Below are 27959 nucleotides of genomic sequence, written 5' to 3' on the forward strand. Positions count from 1 at the left end.
TTTACTTGCTTGTTTTTTTAATGGTAAAATTATACTGATGAAAACATGATCTAAAGATACAAGATCTAAAGAATTGTTAATAACATACAACTGTTTATGTGCTCATCTTTATGCTGACTTTTCATCTCCCTTTACTTGAGGTTATTTACATATTACAACTTCTCTTTCTGTACATAGTTTTAACCACTTGTATGAGTTCCTGCAATGTATACTGTTATTTTTCTATTGCTTTTCATTTTATAAAAATTGTGCTGAGTGGATCCATTTTGGACTTTACTTTCACTATTATGTCTAAGATACATCTATATCATTTTATAATTATAATTTATTATGGTTCTGACTAATATTCAATTGTCTTACTTATGGGGATTATTACACTTCTCTTTATGTACATACATAGGAGTTTATCTTGGGTTATGGAAATGGGAATGAAATTGATGAACCACAGAATTCGTGAACATTGAGTCTAACAAGATAAGGCCAACATTTTTCTAGACTGATTATATTAGTATAAACTTCCATCAGCAATGTATAAGAAATCTTGATTCACAAACTGTTTATTCAGAAAATCTGATCTCCTGTCTTTTCTTCAGATAAATTTAGAACAAACTAGACGAAATGGAAGAAGTAAACCAGTCTGTGGTGTCTAAATTTATTATTTTGGGGCTTTGTAGTTCATGGGAGCTCCAGCAGGCCTTCCTACTAGCAATATTTTCTTCACTTTATTTGATCATTATCTTAGGTAACATCTTCATTATGCTCCTAATTATTGTTGACTTTCATCTCCACTCCCCAATGTAACTCCTGTTAGCCAATCTTTCATTCATTGACTTCTGCCTTTCCTCAGTCACTACCCCTAAAATGATCACAGACTTTCTCAAGGAAAACAAGATAATCTCCTTTGAAGGCTGCATGTGTCAGATTTTCTTTGGACATTTCTTTGGAGGGGGTGAGATGGTGCTCCTTGTGTCAATGGCCTATGACCATCATGTAGCCATCTGTAAGCCACTTCATTACTCCAGCATCATGAACGGACAAATGTGCATTGGGTTAGTGATGACATCACGGATCGTTGGGTTTGCACATTCAATAAGCCAGCTAGCTATGATTATAAAACTGCCCTTCTGTAGACTGAGGGAACTGGATAGCTTTTTCTGTGATATTCCATTGGTGATTAAGCTAGCCTGCACAGACACATCTATTCGAGAAATGTGGATAAATGCTGACATGGGGTTCTGGCAACAATCTTCTTCATTGTGTTGTTAATCTCTTACTCTTATATTCTGTTTACCATCTGCCTTCACTCTAAGGATGGGGCATCCAAGGCTCTTTCTACCTGCACTGCCCACATCACAGTGGTAGTGTTATTCTTTGGGCCTTGCATCTTTATCTACCTGTGATCACTCGGCATCACCTGGGTGGACAAGTTTCTTGCTGTATTTTATGCAGTGATCACACCGCTCCTAAATCCAGCTATTTATACTCTAAGGAACAAAGAAATTAAAAATGCCATTAAGAGACTATGATGTTAGCATAGGGATTCGGTCTCACGGTATCAGAATCTCTAAATTACCCATGCCTGTCCTGTTGCTTGGGACTGGGAAGCATTCCCCCATTCACATATGGAAATCATGTGTATCTCCAGATAAAAGTTTTATGCCAATTCTATCCTATTCCATAATCACGGAATGCAAAATGATTTCCTGTCTGGAAAATGTGGCAAGTCTCTATGACTATGATTTTGGTTGTGCTCAAAAATGACTTAAAATTACTAGTATTTGTGCTGCTATTTCAACAACTTAAAATTTTCTATTATGCTAAGCATTTCTTTGAGCAAAGCATTTCACATAGATCTTTAAATTTTGGTCAATAGGTCAGTGCATTGAATATTGCTCTTTGTATTTATTAAGGGATAAATAGTCTCTCAGTTGATATTTAGCTACCTTATCTGGAGAGACAGCTGTAAAGGTAATAATTAAGTATTTCTTTTCATACTCAGAAAAGCAATGCATCATAATTATAATTTGATAAGAGTGTTGTCCCCTCAACATAATATTTTAGCAATTTGTGTAATTATCTTCAGAAGATGTGCTAAATTAAATACAGAGATGGATATACTAACAACCTTTGGGGATTTTGCTTCTTCTCTTTTTATTTGTAAATGGGTTAAAAAGTTCATGATCTCTATCAGATAAAAACAGGGAAAAGCGTTATGAAAGTGAGGCCCAAAAGTCTGATTTTGGAATAAATTATCCATTTAATTCACTTCAGTGTTCAGATAGCTTGTAAGCAACTGGATTATATAAGAAGTTTGTGAATTGTTCATTCCTACATATAACATAACTGAAGAGGGATGGGAGCAGAAGAATGTTCACCTTTAGCCCAGAAGGCTGATCTGTAGCCTATATAGCTCCAATAAGAATCAAATACGTGCTAGTTGCTACATTCTTATAGGGTCTCACGACTGCCTGTACATCTCACTGATAGTTAAAATTGAGCTGAATGATAAGCACCATAGAAATCTCGCCAAAGTAGTTTATGAGTAGAAATTCAAAGAAAACATTTGTGATTTAACACTCCTTGTGTGTCCCCTCTCCCTCAGACACCAAGCATATAACAATCAGCTTCATACAGCAAAAGTTTAGCCCTTTCTGCCCATGGGTCCTGTCCCCATGCTATAATAAAAGCACCTTTTTGCACCAAAAACATACCAAGTATTCTTTCTCAACCATTCCCTCGAGACCCCATATCAATAACTTAAGAATTCTTCCTACTGTATGCCACAAAAAGGTATGCAAATTTACATCTTTTTATCTGAAATCCACGGACCCAGATACACTTCAAATTTCATATTTTTTAAATGATGTATTAAGCAGAAATTTTATTTCCAAACTCATCAAAGATTATTATAAACAAAAAGTATCCTTTTAAAATTGTCACAGGTTAAACCAAAGGCACCTCATCAAAGTAAAACACTTGTGACTTAAGAATTCCTTTAGGTTGTCATGTTTTCACATTATTTTGTGTTTAATTATTTGCATGTTCTGATGATCACATTAAAACACTTTTTTTAAGACATGAAATAATGTAGTATTTTTTTTTTTAAAGTATAACCACAAGGGTAAAGTAAAGGAACTTAAGAAGACATAGACTAAGTCCGGTTTGTACACAGGATGGAGTAATCTAAACACAACATGAATCTTTCCAAACAAGTTTGCTAAGATACAGCTCCCATGTTTAGTGATATAAATTAAACAATCTTCTTATTTAGAAAAATCAAGATATCATTTGATTAATAAAGCTTATTCTTCCCACAGTTTTATACTTGCTTGTCTTCATTTAAAAACTGTAAATTCATGAAGAAAGAACAAGTTCTGTTAGGTTATAAAAATCTTAGGAGCAACGAATTACAAATATTCAACTTTTAAATCAGCAAAGTTATTTCCTTCCCCAAATGGAAACATCCAGTAAATAAAACATATATAATATTCCAGGTATAGGAACAATAGTAAATCCCTTATGAAAGAGGTACATTTCATGTTTTTTTTTTTTTTTCTTAAAGAGTCTCATGACTGCCTGTAGGCACTTGAACTCATGCAGGACTTGAACTCGGGACCTGAGCTGAGATCTAGAGTCAAACACTTAACAGACTGAGCCACCCAAGTGCTTCTCACATTTGCTGGTCTTAAATATAAAAATACTTTACCAAAAGAATCAGACCATTATTATTTAAAGTGTACTCTTTCATCTAGTTTCCTTATCTGAGTTAGAAACTCATCAATTTCCGTAGAATGTTGACACAGGACCAAAGCCACAGGAAAGGTCTGAAATATATGAAAATCTTTTGGCTGGAGAATAGTGTTTTCTTGAGACTTCTAGGCAGTCATTCATTGTTTTGCACTGAAAAGCATTCTTCAGCAGTCTCTTCCCTACTGTCTTAAGAATAATGCACAGGATCTGGGCCGCCGAAGATGCTGCTTCTAGCTGGAGCACCTACCAGCAGGCCATCCTTGCAGGCATTTTGCATGCAATATCACTAAACCTCTGAAGACTCTGGGAGCCTGGGAGACCTTGAGCCTCCCCACACTGGCCTCCAGCAGTTGCTGCTCCAGCCAGTGTGCAGGTGAACATGTTCACTCCCAAGATAAGCAGTGGCAACAGGTTCCCCGGGGCCAAAGAGCCAGTAAAGGTAACATGGTCTTGTGTACTTTGTAACATCCCTAAATAGAGTCTGAAACACAAACCCTTATATAAAATAACTATTTCTGTGTGTGTGTGTGTGTGTGTGTGTGTGTGTGTACACACATATACCTTCTGAGGGTTTTTTTGTATTTTATATCTCTGTACATCAGTTTGGATATTATCTATTTACTGACTTGTCTTTGAATTCACTGATTCTTCTGTGTTCACTGTTTTTAAGCCTCTTACTTACATTCATAACTTTACGTTGCTTTTTCAGTTCTAAAATATCATTCTATTCTTAGATATTCCATTTCTCTGTTAATTTTTTTTTATTGTTTTCTCCATTTTTTCAACTGTTCTAGCACTTTTTAAAAATATGTCATTTTATACTCTACAAATTTCAGCAATTGAGCCCTCTGTGCTCTTCTTTTAAACTATTTTCCTCTTAAAAATTATGAAGCATATATATCCCTGGTTCTTTGCATGTTCCTATTTTATGTATTTTAGGCACTGTATATAAAAAGTCATATAGGTTTGACTTAATATATTCCTCCAGAAACTATTTACTGTTTCTTCAATGGGGCATAAAAGGGTATGGTGTAATCACATTAATCCAATCAAGTACTGAGCATATTTGAATGGATTGTAGTTTTTATAAGATTCGGTATACTTCTGGTTTATACCTGTTCCTTGGATATATCCTTTCCAAGTTTTAATTACGATTCTAATGGATCTCTTGCTTCTCAGTCTGAAATATTTTAGGTGGTTTAGTTAGGCCCTTCAGAATTTTTTTTAAGGTTTTTTCTTTATTTTTAAATAATGTTTACACCCAAACGTGGAGCTCAAACTCAGAATCCTGAGATCCAAGAGTTGCAAGCTCTGCAACTTAGCCAGCCAGGTACACTGCCCTTCAGAATTTTTGAGCTTAGAACTTTAGCCTTCTCCATTTTCCTGCTAGCATCAAAAGTATGGCAGATTCCTCACTCAGAAATCTGGTTTTATGTTTATCCTTTTCAATTTAATGTATCCAGTAGGAATCCATTACAAACATAAATATTAAGCAACAAAGTAATAATGAACAGGAAAAATGTGAAATATTACTGAATGTATAACCAGAAACAACTGCAAATACATAGGATATAAAGTCCTTTCACAGTCTAGCAGTGAATTTGGCTTGATCTTCTTGTTATCAAACCAAAATATAAATTAAATTAGTTTCACAATTTCTACAGATTCTACACACACATGCACACACATATATACTTAAGACCCATAGCCTGAACAAGAAAAGAGTTATACAAGACTAGTTACTAGAGAAAAATTGTCAACAAATAATTTGGACAGAGTAATGGTTCGATAATACCAGCCATATATCTATTTAATAATATGAAATATCTACTTGGCAGTTAAAGAATATCTGCTGATTGAGTCATAAACATTAAGTCAAAAGTTCAAAAATTATGAAATAAGATATATATAAGCATGTATAAGTATAATATATTTAAAATAAAGATTATATGTGTGTGTGTGTGTGTGTGTGTGTGTGTGTATACACACATATATATATTCCCCTGCCCCAGGCCAAATGGAGATGGCTTGAGTTCATAGAATTGAGGCAACCAGGGGTAAGTGTAATAGCCACAGGCCAAATACATGAAACATGCTATCTCTGAGGCTCTCCTTCTTGTTTTTCCACCTACATATTTCAGTCTTTCTTCATTACTTCTGTCTACCTCACATCTCTCTCTTTGTTCCTTTTTCTCCAGGTTTTAAATCCTTTCTCATATATCTTTTGTCTTTCAGAAAAAAACAGAACTGAATTATTCATATCCCAGGTTTAAATGGAAGGAAAGCTATATATTTCATAGTTCCGTCAAAAGTTTTAGTATATTAGCTCGAAATAGATCAGTTTGAATCCAGACAGTCTAATTAATATCTGAGGTCATACTTTCAGCAGATTCTAAGTTGGTAATCTGTGCTTTTTCAAATTCCTGTAAACTTTTTTTGGGGCTTCAATTCAGTTGTCACACAATCTATTAGATTTAACCCGATAGTTCCATGTACCCTCATAATTACAGATCTATTCTGAATATAATAAAATGGGGGCTTTAGGAAAAAACAGCTCCAAATTTTGTATAATTATTTAAGCATTTGTATTACTTGAAGTTGCTTGAAAATGCAAAGAGTAACTTGTGCTCCTGAGAGTTGTTTAGGAAATCATTCTCAGACTCAGGAGTTGACTACGCAGTCTCTTCATTGCCATCTTCATGTCCTTGTTCCTCAGTGTGTAGATAACAGGATTCAGAATGGGTGTAATCATAAAGTCCAAAATGGCAAGAAATTTATCCACTGACACAGTGGGAAATGGCCACACATAAACAAAGATGCATGGTCCAAAGAACAAAATCACCACGGTGATGTGAGCTGACAGAGTAGAAAAGGCCTTAGACAAACCACCACGTATGGAACGTTTCCATACAGTGACCAGGATAAAGATATAGGAAATAAGCAATGAGAAGAAGGTGCTCATGGAAATTAACCCACTGATGGCAATAACAACAAATTCCATTCTGTAGGTGTCCGTGCAGGCAAGTTTGATAAACCAAGGAAGGTCACAGTAAAAGCTATCTATCTCATTAGGACCACAAAAAGGCAAATGGCCAACAAAAGCTAACTGGGCCACTGAATGAATGAAGCCAATAGACCAAGCACCAGATAGAAGTAAAATGCACATCTGTGGGCTCATGATTGTCAGGTAGTGAAGGGGCTTACATATGGCCACATATCGATCCAAGGCCATGGCGACCAGCAGCACCATCTCTGATCCACCCAGGACATGAAGAGCAAATATCTGGATGACACATCCCTGAAAGGATATGGTTTTGTGCCCAGAGTACAGGTCATGAATCATCTTAGGAACCGTTAAGGTAGAAAAACACAAATCAATGAATGAGAGATTAGCTAAAAGGAAGTACATAGGGGACCGTAAGTGAGGGTCAAAGGTCACTACAAACACAACAAGGAAATTTCCCAGAACAATTGTTACATAAAACACTGTAGAGAAGGCAAGGAGAAAATGCTGTACTGGTCTAGAGGTAGAAAGTCCCAGCAACACAAATTCAGACACTGAAGAGTAATTTGATTTATTCATTGACTTTGTGTTACCTAAAAGGGTCAAATAAAAATAATTATAAAGGGATGCATGAGAGCTACTGAAAGAAACAGAAGTCACTGGGTTTCAAATTCTGACATTAAAGAAAAAACTTCACTCTTGTCACAAAACTCCTTTGAAAAAGTCATAGAAAATTTATTCATTTAACAAATGTTCATTCAGCAGCTACCATGAAGATCTATGTACCTGGCACTGTGCCACATTCTGGGGCATACTATTCTACAAAGCAAAATGGGGTCCCTCATGTCAAGCCGGAGCCTGCATCAAGCAGTGACAGAAGCAGATCAGGTACTACAGCTAGAAAATATCACCGTGACAAATGTCAGCTGACACCGCAGAACTGATAATGAGTAGAACCAGAGGAGGTCTGCAGGACCCCAAACTGATTAAGTCCCTTTAAAAAGGGAAGGATTTTGGCAGTTAACTGTCAAACTCTTCAGACCTGACCCTTCTATGTCTGACCACTTAGAAAAAGCAACTGCCGTGGAAAGCTCTGCCCGACTGATCTCTGAACAGAACTGAAATCCTTCACTGCTTGAACTTAAGCACTAAGTGGCTGGAGCTGACCCAGAGAAGATGGAGGTCTTATCTCAAATGTGCAACCCCCGACTGACTTTGTGTTTGGTTTGTTAACTTCCTACACCCTTCTGTTATCTTGTTTGTAGTGTGGCCGATTTTCTGTCCTGCTCTGTGTGCTGTGTAAGAAGCCAAGTTTAATCACATGGTGTTGTCATTGAGTTTGGAATCCTGAACCTGCTTTATAATTGTGATTTAACTTTGCTTTATGACTGAATAAAGTTGACACTGTGGAAGGATACAACTCATGTGTGTGCCTTCATAGTATGCTCATGACAAATATATACCCTGTCTTTATGTAGTTTGTAGTCTAGTTGTGAAGCTAGGCATTAAACAATCACATAACCAAATGATTATAATTTATAATATAAAGATTTCTTATACATTGCTGATGGAAGTGTATACTAATATAAATTAATATACATATGTGTATTTCAGCATTTTTAAATAATAGCTAAAATATGGAAGCAACCCAAGTATCCATCCATAGATAAAGAGATAAAGAAAATGTGGTGTTATGTGTGAGTGTGTGTGTGTGTGTGTGTGTGTATAATGGAAAATTACATATATTCCATTAAAAAGCCATTAAAAAGAATGAGGTCTTGCCATTTGCAGCAACATGGATGGAACTAGAAGATATACTGCTAAGTGAAACAAGTCAGTCAGAGAAATTAAGAATTTAAGAAGCAAAACAAAGAAAAAAAGAGAGAAACAAAAATAGACTCATTGTCACAGGAAAGTTGTGGGGAGGGCAGTGGGGAGAAATGAGGAAGGAGATTAAGAGTACATTTATGATGAGCACTGAATAATGTACAAAATTGCTGAATCATTATATTGTATACCTGAAACTAATAAACACTTTTAAAATTTAAAAATTTTAGAATTAGAAAATAACAAAAGTGAAAATTAAAGATGTACAGCATCTTAAAAGGAAAAAGCACAACACAAACACTGAAAAAATGACTTAAAACTTTACTAAGTGATCAACTCCTTCCTCACCAAAAATCAAAACTATCAATATAGCAAAAGTTCTCAGCAAAGGGTACATCTTCAGGTGCAACCTTTATATATTTATATTTTTAATACTTTCTTTTTCTGAAGATATGTGTGTATGTGTGTGAGAGAGAGAGATAATAGATACATTTTTTTTAATTAATTTCTTTTTAGTGTAACAGAATTCATTGTTTATGCACCACACCCAGTGCTCCATGCAATCTGTGCCCTCCATAATACCCACCACCTGGTTCCCTCAGCCTCCCACCCCCCACCCCTACAAAACCCTCAGATTGTTTTTCAGAGTCTATAGTCTCTCATGGTTCATCTCCCCTTCCAGTTTCCCTCAACTCCCTTCTCTTCTCCATCTCCTTATGTCCTCCATGTTATTTGTTATGATCCACAAATAAGTGATATATTTTTGATTGATTAAGGAGGGAGATGATTTTTATAAGAGAGGAAAAGGGGGGTTTCCTGGGTGGATTATTGGTTAAGCATCTGACTAATTGCAGATCATGTCATTATCTCAGGGTTGTGGGATTGAGCCCTGTGCTGGCTCTGCACTGGGCATGAAAGCTACTTAAGATTCTCTCTTCAGGCACCTCAGTGACTCAGTAGGTTAAGTGTCTTCCTTGGGCTCAGGTCATGACCTAGAAGTCCCAGGATCCAGTCCCACATAGGGCACCCCACTCAGCGGAGGGCCTGCTTCTCACACTACCCCTCACCCCACTTGTGCTCTCTTTCAAATAAATAAATAAAATCTTAAATTAAAAAAAAAAATCTCTCTCTCCCTCTGCCCTTTCTCCCCCCATTCCCAGGTGCTCTCTCACTTTCTCTCAAAAAAAGACTGAGAGACAGAGAAAAGGGAAGAACTGACAAAGATGAAAAACAAAAAGGAGAAAAGAGAAATAGAAGTAATCAATTGAGAGAGTAAAAGAAAAGAGAGGTGTCTGTGGGAGTCCTCTGACTTTGGTCAGAGTTCTGCTTAAACTCCTTCCGTGACTTTTATTCCTCCACAAAAGTTTGGACTCTTTCATATAGGTGATCTGTTCTCTGTCTATCCCCAGCCTTGCATCTTGATTCTCCACTATTCCCAATAAATAGCCTCCAATTTTCTTGGACTATGAATGACCTTGTTTTGGTTGACATTAGTTTGCTTGCTTCCTATGTTCAGCTGACTGCTTTTCACAAGTACAGCTCATGTAACACCTGCTCAAAGACAGCTTCCTTTCTTCCAGCTGCAACTGACCCTTGTTCCTTTATGTTCTCATGCTGTGCAAGCATAATGTTTATGATACCACTTTCACTGTCCTGTATATCATTCCTGCAACATCTATGAGTTCCATAAAGAGATACAGTATCTTATTTACAAATTCTGGCCCATAGTAAGTGTTCAATAAATGTTTGTGTATATGTAAATAAATGGATGAACAGGTGACTGATCGGATAATAATAGTTTCTTATTATATATTATCTTATATTTTTGATCCTGTCCATAAAATGGCTAGTTTCATGGTCAATGAATGTAATTAAGCATTTGGAAGGGTGAATTAATCCTTCACAACCTGCCTGTAACTTTATCACCAGCCAAGAGAGTGAATCCATCAAATTTAAAGGGGAGGTGCATTCAAAGACTACTGTGAATCCAGAATTGATTTCTGAAGCATATACATCTATCTTATTTTAATTTTAATAAAAAATAACTGATAGGAGAGGCTCCAGCTAACACCATTTCCCACAAAATAACATGCAGCAGTAAGTCAGAAAATGTAAAGTGACCTAAGAAATGTGCAGTCTTGTTGAAACCTACCATACTAAAGAGGCTGCCCTCAGGGTCTGCTGTCTAAATCCATGTCTTTGAGAGTTTGGGACACATAGGCAGCAAGATTCGGTCCTGAACTCTGGCACTGATATTCCCCCCATGTATCCCAGTGTCCAGGTGAGTTCTACGTTATTATTTATTGGCTAAATGTCTGTCTAAATATTTATGCCCTAACTTTTTTCTCAGGAAGCACTCTACATTATGTTTCAGATTTCTCCACAACTTTAATTCCTATCTTTCCATTAATCTCTGAATCCTGCCAGTTCAGGGAATTTCCCAGACCTCACATGCTAAAGCACTCTTACTGCAGCTCAGAGCTACATTACTTGCTTCTAATGAAGCTTTTGATTATTATTAAAAGAAGCAGGGAGTAGAAACAGCAGCAGAAGAAGCAGCTATGAGTGTTGGTGGCAATGCACAAGCAATAACCTGGTGATATCCCTGTCATCATCAACATACTAAATATTTTCCTTCATCTTTTAAACTCTAACCTGAACTGTGCATTTGTTTTCTATGTCCTTCTATTGACACCTATAATTACTTCAGTGCATACTTCTCTTGTAAGTTATTTATATTGTTAGCTATTTTTGGCATGTGAAAATTTCTTTTCCCCAATAAAAAGTGAAATATTCAAAAGTAAATAGAAAATTATCTCTAACCAATTGTTTCAAACTGTTCATTTTTTTTTTTTTTACTAATCTTGATTAGTTCAAAAAGATCAAATGTTTATGAGGATATATACAGACTTTCATCTCCTAATTCCTTGAACGAGTCTTCCCTTTATTACTTCGTTATTTTTTTTATTTTTTAAAAGATTTTATTTATATATTTGACAGATAGCACAAGTAAGCAGAGCAGCAGGCAAAGGGAGAAGCAGGCTCCCCGCCTGAGCAGGGAGCTGATATGGGGCTCAATCCTAGGACCCTGGGATGATGATCTGAGCCGAAGGCAGCCATTTAACTGACTGAGTCACCCAGGCGCCCCTACTTCTTTATTTTTTAAATACAAGTTAGAAATAACTGAAACAAACAGGACATTTTTCAACTCTTCACTCTAATTTCTATTAGATTTTCTAAAGATATCTAAATTTCTTAAACTAATTCTGACATGCTTATAATAACTGATATTTGTGACATCCGACCAATTGAAATAGTCTTTTGAAAAATTATTTTTTAATGTCAGTTTACTTATTTATTTTATATTCCCCCACTTCCAGAAACTTTGAAATCATTATAGAACATATTCTTAGGAATTTTTTTTTTTAAAGATTTTATTTATTTATTTATTTGACAGGCAGGGATCACAAGGAGGCAGAGAGGCAGGCAGAGAGAGAGAGAGGGAAGCAGGCTCCCTGCTGAGCAGAGAACCCGATGCGGGACTCGATTCCAGGACCCTGAGATCATGACCTGAGCTGAAGGCAGTGGCTTAACCCACTGAGCCACCCAAGTGCCCTTAGGAATTTTTATCTGATGACAGTATTTGTATATTTCCAGAAGTCTTTTTAAAGAGATTCCCTATGAATACATTCCCTATCCCTGAAAAGTCTATGATCCCTGCAATAATATCCAAATATGTAGTTCATGCCCTTGAAGAAGTTACAAGCATGAAATGAATATTTCTCTAATGTCTGTCCAATGGGAAAAGAATCAAAGTTTGAAAATTCCATAGCAAATTTTCATACTGAATTTATATTTTTTTGACCAGTGGAAACCAAGTTTCTGTGTATTCCTCTCATGAATTCTGTGAGAACAAGAAGGATTAAAGCATATTGCAAAGAAACACAATGTAATCCTGGGCAGTGAGAAATCACTGAAAGTCTCATTTCTGTTTTCCCTGCGTCTTGCTAATGGACTCTTTTCACTGGTCCTGACCTGTGTCCTGTAAGATTCTGTGATCTACCAGACAAATTATGATGCCTTCTACAAACCAAGCCTTCTGTGAAAGTACAGATATTACTTTAATTATTTTAAATCCACTGATTTGTAAACTTCAAATGGCTTTCGCTACACTTGAATAATGAATCTTCTAAGGCACCACGCTATATAACTCATCCAAAAAGTATATTTTTATCAAGAGAGACTCACGCACATAAAACATTTTTATTTCCAGAGGAGGGTTCTCTAAACCTGACATGGCTGATAGAATATGACCATCTTCTTTCCTCCCCCACTCCTACCTACACCTGCAACTCCACAAGCGTGAAACCCAGAATACCTTTAGGTATTCTAGGGTCACACTTAGATGTCCTTATAGCTTCAAGGGCAATGGAGTAGAAAATTCAGTACTCTATAAAATAAATTTGAATAAATAGAAATAACCAGTAGAATTTATCTGAGCCAAAAGTATGGGGCATGGAAAGAGAACAACAACTCTTTCTTAATGAGCATTCAAAAACCTTCAAGGCGGGGCGCCTGGGTGGCTCAGTGGGTTAAAGCCTCTGCCTTTGGCTCAGGTCATGATCCCAGGGTCCTGGGATCGAGCCCCGCATCGGGCTCTCTGCTAGGCGGAGAGCCTGCTTCTTCCTCTCTCTCTCTGCCTGCCTCTCTGCCTACTTGTGATCTCTGCCTGTCAAATAAATAAAAAATCTTTAAAAAAAAAAAAAAAAAAAAAAAAAACCTTCAAGGCACAGTCCAAAGCAGTGTACCTAATAATCACTGTCCAAGTCATTCTAGCCCCTCCTGGAATATGCTATGACCCAGGCACACACACACAAAAATTCTTCCCATAAATCAGGGTATAATCTACCCATATAGAACAACCCATGTAGCCAAAAGTTTTAATTTTCCTCTGCTAAAAGTTAGCACCTGGGAGGTATTCAAAAAATGTTTGTTGAACTAAAAAGGAGAGACAGTATCCTTATAATTCTGGAATTGTAGAAGACTATCAACTTTAATTTTATCTCACTTACCTGACCCAACAACAACAAAATGGAGACAAGAAAATGAAATTAAAAAGGAGTATCTTCAGAAATGCCTGTATCATTTTAAAAATCTATCCTTGTGACATTTTGTAGTTATTACTGAGATATCACTAGAGTAAATTAGAGTTGTTCCAGCAAAAATGTCAGCTCTCTGTGACCAAACTATACTTTGGTGACCTAATAGTCCTCAGTTCATTCACCTCGGGAATTCTGCCTTAGAATCCCCATGGTCTAAAGAAAGATGGAATATAGGAGTTTATAGAGTAAAATTAAATTAAAGGAAAGCAAATATTTGTGCAACCAAGCACATTTGGGGAATCCTTTAAAGGAGAATCACTATTTCCAGGCAGCAGGATGTTACAAAACACCTGTGAAACTAATCTCAGTGAACAGGAAATAGCTATTAATACATTTAGTAAGCACATTTTAAATTTCTATTGTGAAGCATATTAACAAAAAGGCATAAGTGAGAAAGTTTGCACATGAATTCTCACTCTAATAAAGTTAAGTTTCAAGCAAAATAAGTTGACCAAGGTCACCCTGTTGATTTTATGTAACCAATATTCAAATCCAGATGTATCTGATTTCAGAGATCAAGAAATTAACCACTATACTATACTGTCTCCCTTTTATGTCATCCTTATAGCATATCAACAGGGGTTCATAAGTTAAGGTAGCTTAAAAAATAAGTTTAGGTATGTTTTAAATTTTGTGATCAATATGACAAATATCTCATCACATACTTCTGACTTGATAGATTGAAAATGAGAACTTACAACACATGATTCACTTAAGGTAGGTAGCAGAGAACTCACCTAATTCTGGGATTCTGCCCTAACACCAGACATAGTAAATAGCTAGAATGGTGTTCAGAAATGTAAATAAGTAAAAAATTCAAACTCACACACCTTTAATCATGGGAATTTAATTTTAGAATAAGAATTAATTTCAAACACATGATTTCAGCTGAAATAAATATCCAAATTTAATTGTTGTCAATGAAATTGCTACTAGTCATTTTTTGTTTATTAACTATTACACCATGTTCTTCATAAAGTCTACTTTGCGGAGTTTAAAAGTAGCTGAGAAATTTTATGCACTAATTATTTAAACATTCACAGGCATAGATAGGATATAAAGCTGAATGTGATTTTTAAAATCATGTTTATACAAAGTAAATGACCAAGTGAGTAATTAATACAATAGAAATAGAAATAATGGTGACGTTCTAGAACCTAGGTGAGGTTCGGTGGGCTGAGGTCCAGAGCCGATGACCAAGAAAGAATTCTTGAGACATCTTTGGTGTAAAGTGGTGGTTTATTAAAGCACAGGGACAGGACCTTTGGGCAAAAATGCTGCCCAGGTTTAGGAGAGATGGCAGTACCTTGCAGTTGGGGGAAGGTGAGGGGAAGGGAGGTTTCAACAGAGCTTTCATATGCTAAAGAGGGCCTACAAGGTGCTGGGATACAGAGGCCTTGCTGCTTGAACAATGTAGTCTTTTGGCCAGCCATTAGCATCAAGATAGTTGGGAGATTCCTGGTGGATGTTACAATCCTGCTATCAAGCATCTTTGTTAGTGAGATTTAGTTTCAGAAGAGATTTAACTATATTTACATTTCCTTCTATCTCAGCCTCCTACAGTTTTGTTTATGGAGGGGAGGATGATATTAGGGCTTGAGGAACTTGAGTTATTTGCCTCTGGAAATTGTGCTGTTGATTAGGTAACTTCTTTGTTTGTAGATCTCTAGGACATTTGTAAACCAAGGGAGACTCCTGTCTTTCAGGATTGTGATCTCTGCAAGTTAACTATTTGTTTCTCGTTTATGGCAGTCAGGGGTGCCTGAGGAATGTTACACATATTACTGAGGGGAGCAGGTGGAGACGGGGTGCAAGGTGCCAGCTTTTGCTTTGTCCTCAGTCAGCCTCCTGCTCCCTCATCAATAATAATAGAAATTAGTTCCTGAAAAATGACTGAAATCTCTTAATTTTTTTAATTTTTTTAATTTTAAAGTTTTAATATTTTTGAAAAATATTTAATTTATTTATTTATTTGACAGAAAAAGAGCACAAGCAGGGGGAGACAGAGGGAGAGGGAGATGCAGGCTCCTCACTGAGAAGGGCGCCAGATGCAAGACTCAATCTGAGGACCCTGAGATCATGACCTAAGCTGAAGGCAGACACTTAACCTTCTGAACCACCCAAGTGTTCAATCTGTTTGAAAATTTTAATTAATTAATTAATTAAATTGTGAGAATGAAAGAACAGACTATGCATTTATCAGTTTCCATGAAATTATTATTGTAGTTAGGGAGTGAGATTTCTGTCATCAGAAGAATTAGAGCAAAATTAATAATCAGTTATTGACAGAATTGCCATAGAGTAAAATTATACTAGATTTTTTTATATTAGATAATTTCTAAAGTCTTTTCATACAAAAAGATTTATGAGTCATTAATATAACTTCTTTTTTAAAAAACAATTTTAAAAATTATTTATTTATTTGCCAGAGAGAGAGAGCACAAGCAGGGAGAGTGGCCGGCAGAGGAAGAGGGAGAAGTAGGCTGCCTGCTGAGCACAGAGCCTGACATGGGGCTTGATCCCCAAATCCCAGGATCATGACCCAAACAGAAGGCAAATGCCCAACCAAATGAGCCACCCAGGTGTCCCAATATAGCTTCCTTTAATGACTAATTTGGAATATACATTTATGATAAAACAGTAGTTGAAGAGTAACTTACTCTTTATTCATTACTGTTGAGCTACAAAAAAATATATTTCAATAATCACCGATTTAAATATTTGTGAGATTAACTAAATGGCAGTCTTATAATCCACCCATTCAATACTACAAAAAAAAAAAAAAAAACCTAGAAAACCTGGTTGATAAACCAACTATTTGATGTCCATATTGTTTCATGATTTTTCCTTTAGTGCTCATGGTTCTTGGTCATACGGCTTTGAAGAATAAAGAGGTAGACCGTGCAAAGAGTGGTGGACAGCAAAACAAAGTTTATTGGGTACAAAGCTCCCAAAGAGGGAGAGGACCCAAAAAGGTTGCCACTGGAGTTTCCAAGTCTAGGGTGTTTATGAGCTCTTTTGCAAAACTGTCTTAAGCAACCAGGGTGTGCTAATACATGCCAGTCAGGGTTTTGATTAGCAACCATCTACCTATGGTTAATGCTCACGTGTTGATGGTCTTATCAAAGCTGCAAAACAGGATGGTAGAGCTATTTTGTCTTAGCTGTCCTGACTCTGTGTTTTCTTGTTGGAGACCCTGGCCCTGACCACCTAACTGTCCAACCGATTCCTAACAATATTAAAGAGTTTTTGACTGAATGAATTAGTTAGTATTAAGTTGTGAAAGCAGCCCTAAACATAATGCTCCATGCACACTTATGCCTTTTAGAGTGAGAAATATCAAAGGAATGCTTATAAATAAATGCAATCGATATGGAAATGGACAACATGGGTTCATTCTTTAAGTCACTAATGTTTATTGACTATTTTCTGCTTGTTAACAACAAAATGTTTTTGCATGTTAACATCTCGTGCTGAATTTAGAATACTCTTTATGGAGGCTAAACTTGTGCTTTCATGATTCAAGGTCTTCATAATTTTGTGATTGTCCATTGAGCTGAAACTTTTCCTGTCTATTGAAAGGAAAAATATTACTGTCTATTGAGCTGAAAATATTCCTGAAATATCTATTGTAAAAGTGGCTTCCCTACATTATGTCCAGAATCCAACTGAGATAAAAATATGTTACTTTAAAATATATGTATTTTAAAGATGTATTTATTTATTTGAAGAGAGAGATTTATTTGAATGTGGGGGGTGGGCACAGGGGGAGAGGGAGAGAGAGACTCTCAAGACGACTTTCCATTGAGCACAGCATGGAGCTGATGTGGGGCTGGACTTCAGGACCCTGAGATCATGGCCTCAGCCAAAATCGAGAGTCAGATGCTTCACCAAGACTGAGACACCCAGGTGCCCCTACTTTAAAATATTTTTAAATATCTGTCTAGCTTATTCAATCAATATTTACACATATGTGATAAAAGAATTTCAAAAAATATGAAAGAGTGTTAAATTCCTCAGTTCTTCTCCAGTTTCCCAGAAGTAATCATTGTGGAATATGTTCTTTTGCATCCCTTGAAAAGTTTTCTATGTATATACACTACATCCTTTTTTTAGATACAAAAGGAATCATACTATGTATATTGTGGAATTATTCTTATTAATTTATTTATTTATTTATTTATTTATTTATTTATTTATTTGACAGCCAGGGATTGCAAGGAGGCAGAGAGGCAGGCAGAGAGAGAGGAAGGGAAGCAGGCTCCCTGCCATGCAGAGCGCCTGATGTGGGGCTCAATCCCAGGATGCTGGGTACATGACCTGAGCTGAAAGTAGAGGCTTTAACCCACTGAGCCACCCAGGTTTCCCTGTGATATTATTTTTATGAAATTTTTCTATGAACTAAGCCTGGTAAATTGGGAAACCAGGAAAGTAAGACATTAATATCTAAAATTCCTACAAAACATAACATGTTTGGAAGGGCCTTCAAATCAGGGTGGGAATTGTGCTATAGATATAAATGATATTTAAATGCAAAGGCTGCAGAAGAAAGATTAAAGCTTAAATTCACAGTATTCTAAATAGCTATATAGTAACAGAAGTAGAGGCATGAGAAAAACACTGCTAATAATCCAGCTGTAAATTGAAAGACAAGATGTGAATTACCAAAGAAGACAGAAAAAAAGTTACAGTGTATCTGTCTTTTTCAGATAAAATAAGATATGATATGATAGATAAGACTTTCAGACTTTATCTAGCCTCCGTATTAAAGAACCACACTGTTTCACTGTTGGATTGGTAGTCTTCCCACACTTTTGAAATGTCTTGATTTTGGAGAAGAGCTGTGCTTATTTGGGAATTGGTTTGTGTGTGTTTTCCTGGTATAATTGGTTTGCTTGATTTTCTTTTTAAATAATTTCTAGAGTTACTTGTAATAAATACTTCCTCCAAATTAATTTTGTATTTCAAGTTCATTTTTTAAAATAAATATTAAACTATTTTTAAATTTCCTCTGTGCTTATGTTGATTTCTTCATCCTCAATTAAAATACTATGAAGTTATGCTTTCTTTATTTAAAGCTATTAGCTAATATTTCAATTACCATATTTTCTTCAAAGAAATTATTCTGGATTTACTCATTGATTTTACCATGAATTTGGTTTTAAATTGATTATTATTTACTTTTCTATATATTACATTCTGCCATGTTGCTTGGGTTTACTATCCTATCCATAACTTACATTCCAAAGTTAAAAAAAACAAAAATTTATAATATTTTGTTCATTCTCACTTGGTTTGTATTAAAAGTTGAAGAGCTATAAAATTTTATCTAAGCAATATTTTATCCACAGTCTAAAGGTCCTGATGACTACTGTTATCATTATTATTATGATACAGATTACTTAAAAATTTTAGTTGTGTTTAAGCAAAATTTGTAAAAAATGTATTTTTTCTTGATTCCACTTATCTCCTCTCTTACCATATAAATTATATTTTTAAAAAAATCTTTGGAAGTTGCCGTAGACTTAATATACATTTGTAACTAATCTAAAATGCACTTTCAAATAATACTATACTGTCTCACATGTACTACACATACCTTATAACACAATATTCTCAATTCTTCCCTTTGTAGCTTTGTGACACTAGTAGCATTCATACATCTGCATGTTATAACCACCCATACATTATTACATCTATTGCCTTAAAAGGTGAGGGAGGGGAATTATTCTTAAATCAGTTAAGAATAAGGAAAACATTTCATTCTATCACTTATTCCTTCTCCAGTGCCTTTCATTTTTAAAATGTATATCCAAGTTTCTGGACTCTTTCATTTTCTTGCAGCCTGAAGAACATTTTAAAGCATTTATTTCAGGATAGCTTTTCTGATAATGGAATCCTCCAATTTTTGTCTTTAAAACTTGTTATTTCTCCTTTACTTTGACTTCACTGGCTATAGAATTCCACTCCACTCTTTTTGTTTGCATGGCTCTAACAAGAAGCTCATTGTGATTGGTATGATGTCCTTTCCACCTTTTCTTTCTTTCAAGATATTTCTTGTTTGTCTTTTAATTTCTGTATTTGTATTTGATAAGCCTACCTGTGGGGCTTTTGTTTTGTTCTGAATTTATCATTTTTGGTCTTCTCTTGGCTCCCTGGATCTAGAGTTCTTTTATTTTGTTTTGACAGTTCTAACCCATTATTACTTCAAGTATTTTTTCTGCTCTGTTCTTTTATTCTTCTCTCTTTGGCCATCCACCAACACATACACAACATCTCTTTTTATTGTCCCACAATTTTCGGTTATTCTCTTCTGCTTTTTTTTTTTTTCATTCTCTTTGTCTTTGCATTTCAATATGGGCACCATGAAGCTCATTCCTTCATTCCTTGGCTATGTTGAGGCCAAATTTCTCTAGTGCATTTGTTTTATTCTCCTCTTGACACTGGGTCTCCCTACACATTTTTCCTCAGAGAATCTGTGACATGCAATTCTTTTAGCTGTAATCTGTTACTACTATACTGGAGCCCTGATTATATTGTGATATACTGCAAGGGCAAGGGAACATTCTATAATTTTCTGGTATTAGATTACCATCCTTTAGTGGATCTGTGTTTTAAGGTTATTTCTCCAGTGGTGTAGTTCATTTAATTCTTCTGCCTCCTACTTCCTTCCCAGATAAATCATTTTAAAGCCCTGATCCCTTTTGACTATGTGGGTTAGCCCATGAAGACTTAAAAAAAAAAAAAAAATATTGGCCTGGAAAAACTTCCTTACTCACCTGTGAAAGGTTTTAAAGTTGTGCTCTGACAAGATCTTTCACTTGTCCCTAGTTATAGAAAAGACCCTGAGTATGGTTCACAATGTTTTCTTTGCCCGTCCTCAGGTATAACCATGAGAAAAAGATTCTTCTCAAATCATTATAGTGAGAACCTGGTAGGGTTCTTGGATGGACAGGCCCCAAAAGTGTGCCATCCCAAAATGTGGCCCCCAAAAGCTCCTATGCTACTCCACACTCAAGCTTACAACAAATCACCAAAATTACCAATCAAGTGTCCCTACAACTTCACTGCTCCAGGGGCTTCTCCAGTTAATCAGGCTTAATTTGAGTCTTTCTGAATATGCCTTTCTCTCTAGGTTTCAAAGTGGCAGTTTGCCTTACGATTTCAGTTATTTTATGGGTACAAAAAAAGGGAAATGATTTTCAGCAATTCAGTCTCTTGTAAAAATAAAAGTGACAAATTATAAGCTCTTTACCTGTCAGACAGAAACCAGAAGTCTCCTATATGTTCTTGTTGTACTTTTCAAACTTGTCTAATGCTTGATGACAAAGTCATTATTTCCTTTTGCATTATGAGCTTGTAGTTGGTTTTTTTTTTAATTTTATTAATTTATTTGACAGAGAGAGAGATCACAAGTAGGCAGAGAAAGGCAGACAGAGAGAGAAGAGACAGCAGGCTTCCTGCTGAGCAGAGGGCTCAATGTGGGGCTCAATCCCAGGACCCTGAGACCATGACCTGAGCCAAAGGGCTCAGTAGGCTTAACCCACTGAGCCACCCAAGTACCCCATGACCTTGTAGTTCCTAATAAGTCTCAAATTGGCATCCTTCTGACTGCTATTAATCCTTGAATGTGCCCATTATGTGTGAGCCAAATAGTGGCAGAAAGAGTGGACAGGGAAGAGATGGAAAAGTAGGAAACTAAGGAAATCATAAATATACAGCTAAATGAGTTTCCAGAAAGGAAAACACTCAAGTAAACAATAGCCAGGAAAGGAAAGAGAACAAGAGCTCTCTAAGAGTAAAGCATTACAAAGGTTTTTATTTTTGTTTTTTCAAATTTCTTGCAAGCATATGCTCCCTCAAACTTTCCTCTAAACCAGCATCCTTTCCCAGAAGGCACCTCTGATTGGTTTTCACTTATTTGTAAGGCTTGGGAAAGTCACTTAGCCTCTTTGTCCTATTGCTCCTCTAAAATTGAATCTAAGTGGTATCGTGATTATTATATGAACCGTTCCCTGGAAAGCTGTTGTAGTACACAAGCAAGTGATAAGTGCTGAATCTTTATGTTCTCAGATTGAGATGGTTATGGACTCTAGACATTGGGATACAAAATGTCTCATGGGGCAAACAAATGTTTTGTGATCTAGGCATGAAAAAAAATGAATAAAACTCTGAAAGGGATAAAATGAGACAGCAAAGAGGACATAGAAGGGTAGGGCCAGTAAGGAATAAGAGAAAAAGAAAGAAATGGGAGAATTTTATTAATAGCCTTTCACATCTAATTTATTTAAAATCAAAAGTAAAAACAAACACAAAAGCCAGATAAAATACAAAATTCTCTAAGGACACATGGTGATATGTATAGTCATCGTCATTGATGGGAACAGGAACAGAAGGATGCACTGCAGGACCGGTAGTTGTTACCTCCAAGACTGCATGAGACTGTGAGAGCACAGGAGAAGGGGGTCTTCACTATTTTCTCCAAATACACCTATTTTTAATGGCTGAAATCTTATTAAGTTAGATTATATTCATATATTATTTATTTGGTAAATGAATGACTTGAAAAATATCCTTTTTTTTTTTAAGATTTTATTCATTTATTTGACAGAGAAAGAGTGATCACAAGTAGGCAGAGGCAGGGAGAGAGAGAGGGGGAAGCAGGCTCCCCACTGAGCATAGAGCCCCATGTGGGGCTCAATCCCAGGACCCTGAGATCATGAAATGAGCCAAAGATGGAGGCTTAACCCACTGAGCCACCCAGATGCCCTCAAAAGTATCTTTTAATTATCTCTCTATCACTTAGAGAAATGCCTCTAATATGCTTTACACTCAAACTGTTGATGTTCAGGACCAGCTTAAGGAAGGAATGTGAAGGCTGAGACCTAACATCCCTCTGAAATCCAAGGAAGTGAGTTCAAGTAGCTCCTTTAATCATGACCATAGTTGCAACATGCCAACGAGGAGCTACTTGCTACCTGCCCACCTACATAACTCAACTAGATTCTGGTGGGACTGGAACTGACATCTTAGTTCACTTTATGACAAGGTAGATAGACAGCTAAAGAATGAAAGTTATAGCCTCTTCATAAACAAAGTAATTAAACATTTTGATCCCCCTTCTCTTACACTTTTACTTGTATCTAACTGGACTACCTTGGATCTAGCTTTGAAAGGTGTGGGTTATTGCATGATGCCCTCAGAGCCCAAATTTTCCTCAGGGAGAACTGGAAGTTCAGGATCCCCAAGAGCTTGATAGGGAAAGCCTTTCCAAACACTTGGCTCTATTTAAGCCACTGAGATGGAAAGCCTGCAAGCTCAGAGGCTACTCCTTACAGTGTAAACTTGGCACACCCAGGAGGACACAATCCTCCAATACTGCTCATGGAAGAAACTTAATTGGACTTCATTCCACGTAAGGTAGATTCTAGAGTAAGCCCTGTCAGTAAGCAAGGAAGGAACCGGTTTCAGGAGTGATCTGTGTAAGGTAAGTACATCCTGGACAACTAATGTTTGACTCACACATTTAATGTCTTCCCCTATTTTGAGACTTATTTCGTTCTCTTCCCTTGAAGCTTTTTTTTTTTCTCCCCCATACCTATCTATAGCATTTAGAGTTCTGAATGTGTTATTCAGTGAATGTCTTAGGGGAAAGATTATGGGTTTTCTCTCCCAGCAAATCCCTGGGACTTCTAAATTCCTAACAGCATTTCATACACTAACAAAAGCACTGCCTATCTACATTCTTAGATGCTCCCAGAAGTCCAGGTTAGGGATGACTGGTTCTCAAAAACCTCCCAACTTATCCTGACATTTTCTAATTCCTTTTGGATTTTACTTGTTTTGTCTTTCCTCAAAGTAGCAAATGGAGAAATGATTCACTAAAAAATTAATAGGCCAAAGTGCCTAAAATTTAAACTTAAACATTGAGAGACACCTGGGAGAATCAGTCAGTTAATCCTCTGCCTTCAGCTAAGGTCATGGTCTCAGGGTCCTGGAATTTAGCCCTGCATCAGGCTCTCTGCTCAGCAGGAAGCCTGCTTGCCCTCCCCCCTACCTGATTCTCTAACTACTTATTATCTCTCTCTTTCTGTCAAATGAATAAAATATTTTAAATAAATAAATAAATAAACAAATAAATAAAATCAATGATACTGATTCATTTTAATGTGAACCTGTATATGTCATTGTCTTTTTATTTTTTATTTTATTTATTTATTTGACAGACAGAGATCATAGGTTGGCAGACAGGCAGGCAGAGAGAGAGGAAAAAAAGCAGGCTCCGCACCAAGCAGAGAGCCTAATGTGGGGCTTGATCCTAGGACTCTGGGATCAGGACCCAAGCCAAAGGCAGAGGCTTTAACCCACTGAGCCACCCACATGCCCCTGTATATCTCATTCTTATCATTATTAGCCATTTACAATTATTCGTCTCTGTTACCTTTTCATTGAACAAAATGTATTACTTCAGAAATATTATTTGTTCTATTCAATATTTTAAAAACATCAATCTTATTTATTTTCTTAGACTTGTCAAAATCAAGGTTTCCACCAGAAGCAATTATCTAGTAGTGAAGTTATATTAAAGGAGACCTCACTTTATATTTTCGTTCATTACTATTATTTTACAATGTTAAAAATAGATAATTTGTGTATCTACATAGATAGTTTGTGAGGTTATGAAGTTCATGTTAAATATACTTACCACAAAAATAAAAACATAAAATTAAATAAAATCATTAGAATTCGAAAATGAGATAGCAAACACATGGACATGTTGATTTTTGTTTAAAAAAAAAAGTGTACAGTTTTTTGAATTAAGAAAAAAAAACTTAGAAAGAGAAAGAACAAATTCCAGTAGGAAAAATGGGGAAAATAAATAAATAAATAAAGGGAGTATGCAGTTCAAAGGAAAGGAGAGGTATATGATCCTTAAAAAATATGAAAAATGCTTAATCTCAGAATAAGAAATTAAAACTACATTGGGTTGTCATTTTTTTATCATCATATGACAATAATATTGCATTGGAGAGACTTGGGAAAAAAACAGGTAATTCATACATTGCTGGTGGAAATGCAAAGTGCTTTAAACCCTATGGAAGGAACACAAAGAAACAAATGAAAAGCAAAACAGATAAATGCTTTTAAGGTGTTTAACACAGACCTGGTACATATTAAGAGCTATGTAGTCAACTCTATAATCTGAACATTATAGCCTGAAAAAAAAACAAAAAACAAAAACAAAAAAACAGGATACTAGAAAGATCCAGAAATGAAGAGAACAAAAGAAAGAATGAAAAAAGAAAGGAATGAAGAAGAAAAAGAGTTGGTCTCCTGGTTTATAGAAAATAGCAAATATATGTATTTCCACAGAGGTCAATTTAAACAGTATAATTTAATAGTTTAGGTACAATGAACCCCCAAGAAGAAGAGTCAAGAGTAAGATATCCTTCATATCTCCAACATTTAATCCAATCTCAGAAAAGAAACCTCTGTTGCCACAAAAGAACCAAGGACCAGTCAATGGATGTTCATAAATAATGTTACTCTGGCCAAGAAATATGTAAGTTTGTGGAAATATCCTTTCAAGGGGAGATTGCAAATGCAGGGAAATACTGGATACTAGAAATGCATAGTCAGCATCCAGGGTCTCTTTTGGAACACAAATTTATATTTTCTCAAGTCATCTGATTAACAGTTTTCCCCAGAATTTCTGAATGTTTTGTTCAGTTCAGTCTGCTAACACATATCCACTTAGCAATAGATTTGTTTCTGAGAAGCATGTTTTGTATCAGAAAGGTAGCATTCACTTATTGCCCTGGGGGGATAGAAACTCTGATGCATTAAAGCTATGTATTGTCCCTGCAGAGGAGGTAAATTCAAGCCTTGGAGAAATTATTTCCATGATATCTTACTATTGACATTTTTAATCATTTTTGATTCCCATGACAACTGTAATTCTGATAGGTAAGATGTTTGAATTACCCCTCTATTCTTAACTCCCCATCTTAACTATAAGTCTATATCTACCTATAAATTCAAGAAAAGTTTATTTTCAATTTTGAGCTAAGATTTGAATTTTTCCCATGAATAGGACTTGTCTGCTCTCAGTACTTGAGTGTTAATGAGATTCTTCTTTCCATTCTAGAAGTTCTTAGTTCATCTCTTTCTTTGGGCTCCATTAGAACACCATGTACAAAATGGAGGAAGCAAACCAATCTATGGCATCTGAGTTCATTTTTCGTGGACTTTGTGATTCAAGGTTGCTCCAGACCTTCCTCTTACTGCCTTTTTCTATGCTCTACCTGATGACTGTTGTGGGCAACCTCTTTGTCGTGCTCTTATTCATCACTGACCCTCATCTCCATTCCCCAATGTACTTCCTCTTAGCCAATCTCTCATTTGTGGACTTCTGCCTTTCCTCAGTAACTACCCCTAAACTGACCACAGACTTCCTAAAGGATAATAAAACCATCTCCTTTGGTGGCTGCATGACCCAGATCTTCGGTGTGCATTTTTTTGCAGGTGGCGAGATGGTGCTGCTGGTGACAATGGCCTATGATCGTTATGTGGCCATCTGCAAGCCACTGCATTACTCTAGCATCATGGACAGACAGAAGTGCATCTGGTTAGTTTTGATATCATGGACCATTGGCTTTGTGCATGCCATGAGCCAGCTAGCCATGATTTTAGATCTGCCCTTCTGTGGATCCAGAATAGTGGACAGTTTTTTCTGTGATATCCCTTTGGTGATCAAACTGGCCTGCATGGATACACATACTCTAGGAATGCTGATAAACGCTGACAGCGGGATCTTGGCAACAACTTGCTTCATTCTCTTACTGATGTCCTACACTTATATCCTCCTAACTGTCCGTCTAAACTCCAAGGACGGAGCATCAAAAGCACTCTCTACCTGTACTTCCCACATCACAGTGGTGTTGCTATTCTTTGGACCCTGCATCTTCATCTATCTGTGGCCACTTAACATCACTTGGATGGACAAGTTTCTTGCTGTGTTTTACACAGTAATCACACCTCTCCTGAATCCAGCCATTTACACACTGAGAAATAAAGACATTAGGAATGCGATAAAGAGACTGAAAAACCAGCATATGGATTCACAGGATAATTTTTAGTTTTTTTCTAGTTTTCTCATATAATCGGAAAATGCATCCCAATTTGGCCACATTTGACCTATAAACTAAACTGGGTATAAGACTTATTCATATCTATATTCTTGGAGTATTCCCAGATGTATGGTTTGTGGTTATTCCATTACAAAAATATTTTGGCTCAGTCACAATTTCAGGGGCCTGGGATCTAGTCCTGCATGGGGGTCCTTGCTCACCTTGGAGTTGACTTGAGGATTCTCCCTCTTCCTCTAGAACTTCCCTATTCTCTATTTCTCTACTAATAAATCAATCTCTTTAAGAAATCCAACACTTATATTCTTACCACTTGGAGAAGACAATAAATGATAATCATAATTTGGATAAATACTCCTTTGTATTTACTTAAAAATTTTCAGATGATAACAATGATAATTATAAAAGTAATCATTACTACCATTATTTAATACTACCAACATTCCCAATACCATGCTAAACATTTTATCCAGGTTAGGTATTATTACAAAACTACTCTGAACTACTTATCATTGGTCTCATTTCTAAAATTAAACGATTTACTTACCTCAACTGTAGGTTAGCTAGACAAGATACTAAAACTATTCGAGTGGTCTATTTCTACTGAGAAATAAATCAAACAAGTTGTAATGATATTGTAATTGTACTCCACATCATTACCTTTATAGTTCAATTTTCCAAGTCTTCATTGTTGATTTAAAGTTGGAATTTCTCAACAATTTTGTTGTTGTTATTGTTAAAAACACGGAAGAATCATTTGCAACCTCTTGAAGCATTATTTCCTTGGGTTAATAAAGGATTTTTATAATTATCATTTTACCTTATATTAAAGCAAAGAGAGCTGGGAGGATGGGGAAAATAGAAGAATGTGCTGTTTCAAAGCAAAAGAAATATAGAGGGGTGAGAAAAAAGCCAAAAAGAAGCCATCATGAAAGCAATACAATAAATTTAGATAAAGATCCAAAATCCTCCTAGAAATGAATAAAAAAAGATGACCCAAAAGGGGAGACATAGGGCAAATGAATTGAATCGTTTTTTATGCCTGAAAAGAAATACCACGGGACACTA

The 27959-nt window shown here is 36.1% G+C and overlaps 2 protein-coding genes and 1 pseudogene across 2 annotated transcripts; 2 read left to right on the forward strand and 1 right to left on the reverse strand.

Moving 5' to 3' along the window:
- Window positions 1–618: 618 nt before the first annotated feature.
- Window positions 619–1526, forward strand: LOC116590265 (annotated as a pseudogene).
- Window positions 1527–6391: 4865 nt separating this feature from the next.
- LOC116589961 (olfactory receptor 4F6-like) lies at window positions 6392–7333 on the reverse strand. The gene has a single exon (XM_032341692.1). The coding sequence runs from the start codon at window positions 7331–7333 to the stop codon at window positions 6392–6394; it is 942 nt and encodes a 313-aa protein (XP_032197583.1).
- Window positions 7334–25943: 18610 nt separating this feature from the next.
- LOC116590119 (olfactory receptor 4F4-like) lies at window positions 25944–26882 on the forward strand. Its single transcript, XM_032341774.1, has one exon. The coding sequence runs from the start codon at window positions 25944–25946 to the stop codon at window positions 26880–26882; it is 939 nt and encodes a 312-aa protein (XP_032197665.1).
- Window positions 26883–27959: the final 1077 nt, after the last annotated feature.

This window comes from Mustela erminea, chromosome 5 (assembly GCF_009829155.1).
Source record: "Mustela erminea isolate mMusErm1 chromosome 5, mMusErm1.Pri, whole genome shotgun sequence".
NCBI lineage: Eukaryota > Metazoa > Chordata > Mammalia > Carnivora > Mustelidae > Mustela > Mustela erminea.